Raw genomic sequence first — 1682 nt, forward strand, 5'->3', positions numbered from 1 at the left:
AGAGAAGCACTGAGGTGGAGCAGCTCTCACGCTCTGAAGACCACCTCCATCTTCTCCAGGGGGTCCAGTCCCTAAACATCCAACAATCTCCACCCACCAAGGACTGGACAGAGGTCAGCGTCCGTCCATCATCATATGACGGGACTGTGGTGAAAGCTGTGGTTCAGCTGGAGGAGACACTCAGTAAAGAGATGAAGAAGCTGGTTGAGTCTGAGCTGAAGAGGGTCCAGCAGTATGCAGTGGATGTGACTCTTGATCCTGATACAGCTAATCCTCAACTCATCCTGTCTGATGATGGAACACAAGTGAATCTTGGTGATGTGAGGAAGAATCTCCCAGACAACCCAGAGAGATTTTCTAAGTGTGTTAATGTTTTAGGAAAACAGAGTTTCTCTTCAGGCAGATTTTACTTTGAGGTTGAAGTTAAAGGAAAGACTGGATGGGATCTAGGAGTGGCCAGAGAGTCGATCAACAGGAAGGGAGACATCATACTGAGCACTGAGGATGGTTACTGGACGATATGGTTGAGAAATACAAATGAGTACAAAGCTGCTGCTGGCCCTTCAGTCCTTCTCTCTCTGAAGTCTCCTCCTCAGAAGGTGGGGGTGTTTGTGGACTATGAGGAGGGTCTGGTCTCCTTTTATGACGTAGATGCTGCAGCTCTTATCTACTCCTTTACTGGCTGCTCCTTCACTGAGAAACTCTTCCCATACTTTAGTCCCTGTAATAACAATGGTGGTAAAAACTCTGCCCCTCTGATCATCTCTCCTGTCAGAGTCAAGTAATCACTTAACTTTGATTTATTCATTTTCATTTAGGGAAACAAGTGTTAATAATTAGTTTAGATCTTAGTTTCTATCTTTTATTAATGTAGTGATTGATTGATTGTTAATCTTCTTTTAATTAAATGTATTCTGTATTTTGTCAGTTCGGATTGAGAACGGGTTGTATACGTCTATAGTGTCTACAGAACACAATATGTGTCATTATACCGTGTATTGATTTTATCTGAAAAGTGTTTTGGTTCATTATTAGTCACTTTGGTTATGTTGTTTGTTGTTGTGGGTAGATAGGTAGCAAGTAGTCGTGAAAAAACACTCAAGGTGACGTTGATGAGAGGGGATATTTATATTTAACCCCAAGTAAGGCCGAAAAGGCAAGATAGTGATACAGAAATTAACTGAATCAAGGCAAACAAAACAAAAGAAAGTGATGTGAGTCAAAAAGATCACATTATAAAAAACATACACTGTTTCCTAATGACTTATAGACAAGTCATTACTGAAGACGTCTAACGGACTTATGTCCTACTCCCTCAGGTTTGTCTCATGCTCTCTGCCAGACTATATAGGCCTGAAGCCCCGCCCCTCAAATTGGATCATACCAACTCTACAATGCAGGGGTGGGTCAGGTGACTAGGCAGTTTAAAAGCTCCATTGAACATATCTAATAAACTAGACATTTACACACATATATGATTCAAATTAACAATTTGAGGAATGGGTTAACAGGTGATTTGAATATTTTGATCATTAACGGAAGAAATGAACTCGATAAATAATATACAGGCAACATTCAAGGTCTGTCTTTTAGGGCTAAAATAGGTCGCGTATAGCTACCTTGGGTAAGATTGGTTTATAAGTCAAAAACATCTGTAAAAATGTGATTGTAAAAATGAAACC

General features: G+C 40.4%; 1 protein-coding gene across 1 annotated transcript; it reads left to right on the forward strand.

The window, feature by feature from the left end:
- Positions 1–5: 5 nt before the first annotated feature.
- LOC117939750 (E3 ubiquitin-protein ligase TRIM21-like) lies at positions 6–913 on the forward strand (the record flags this gene model as incomplete). Its single annotated transcript, XM_034865205.1, has 1 exon — positions 6–913. A coding segment is annotated over one exon (780 nt), but the record flags the coding sequence as incomplete, so codon positions are not given.
- Between the last annotated feature and the right edge of the window lie 769 nt (positions 914–1682).

Source organism: Etheostoma cragini, unplaced genomic scaffold (assembly GCF_013103735.1).
Source record: "Etheostoma cragini isolate CJK2018 unplaced genomic scaffold, CSU_Ecrag_1.0 ScbMSFa_1019, whole genome shotgun sequence".
Lineage (NCBI taxonomy): Eukaryota > Metazoa > Chordata > Actinopteri > Perciformes > Percidae > Etheostoma > Etheostoma cragini.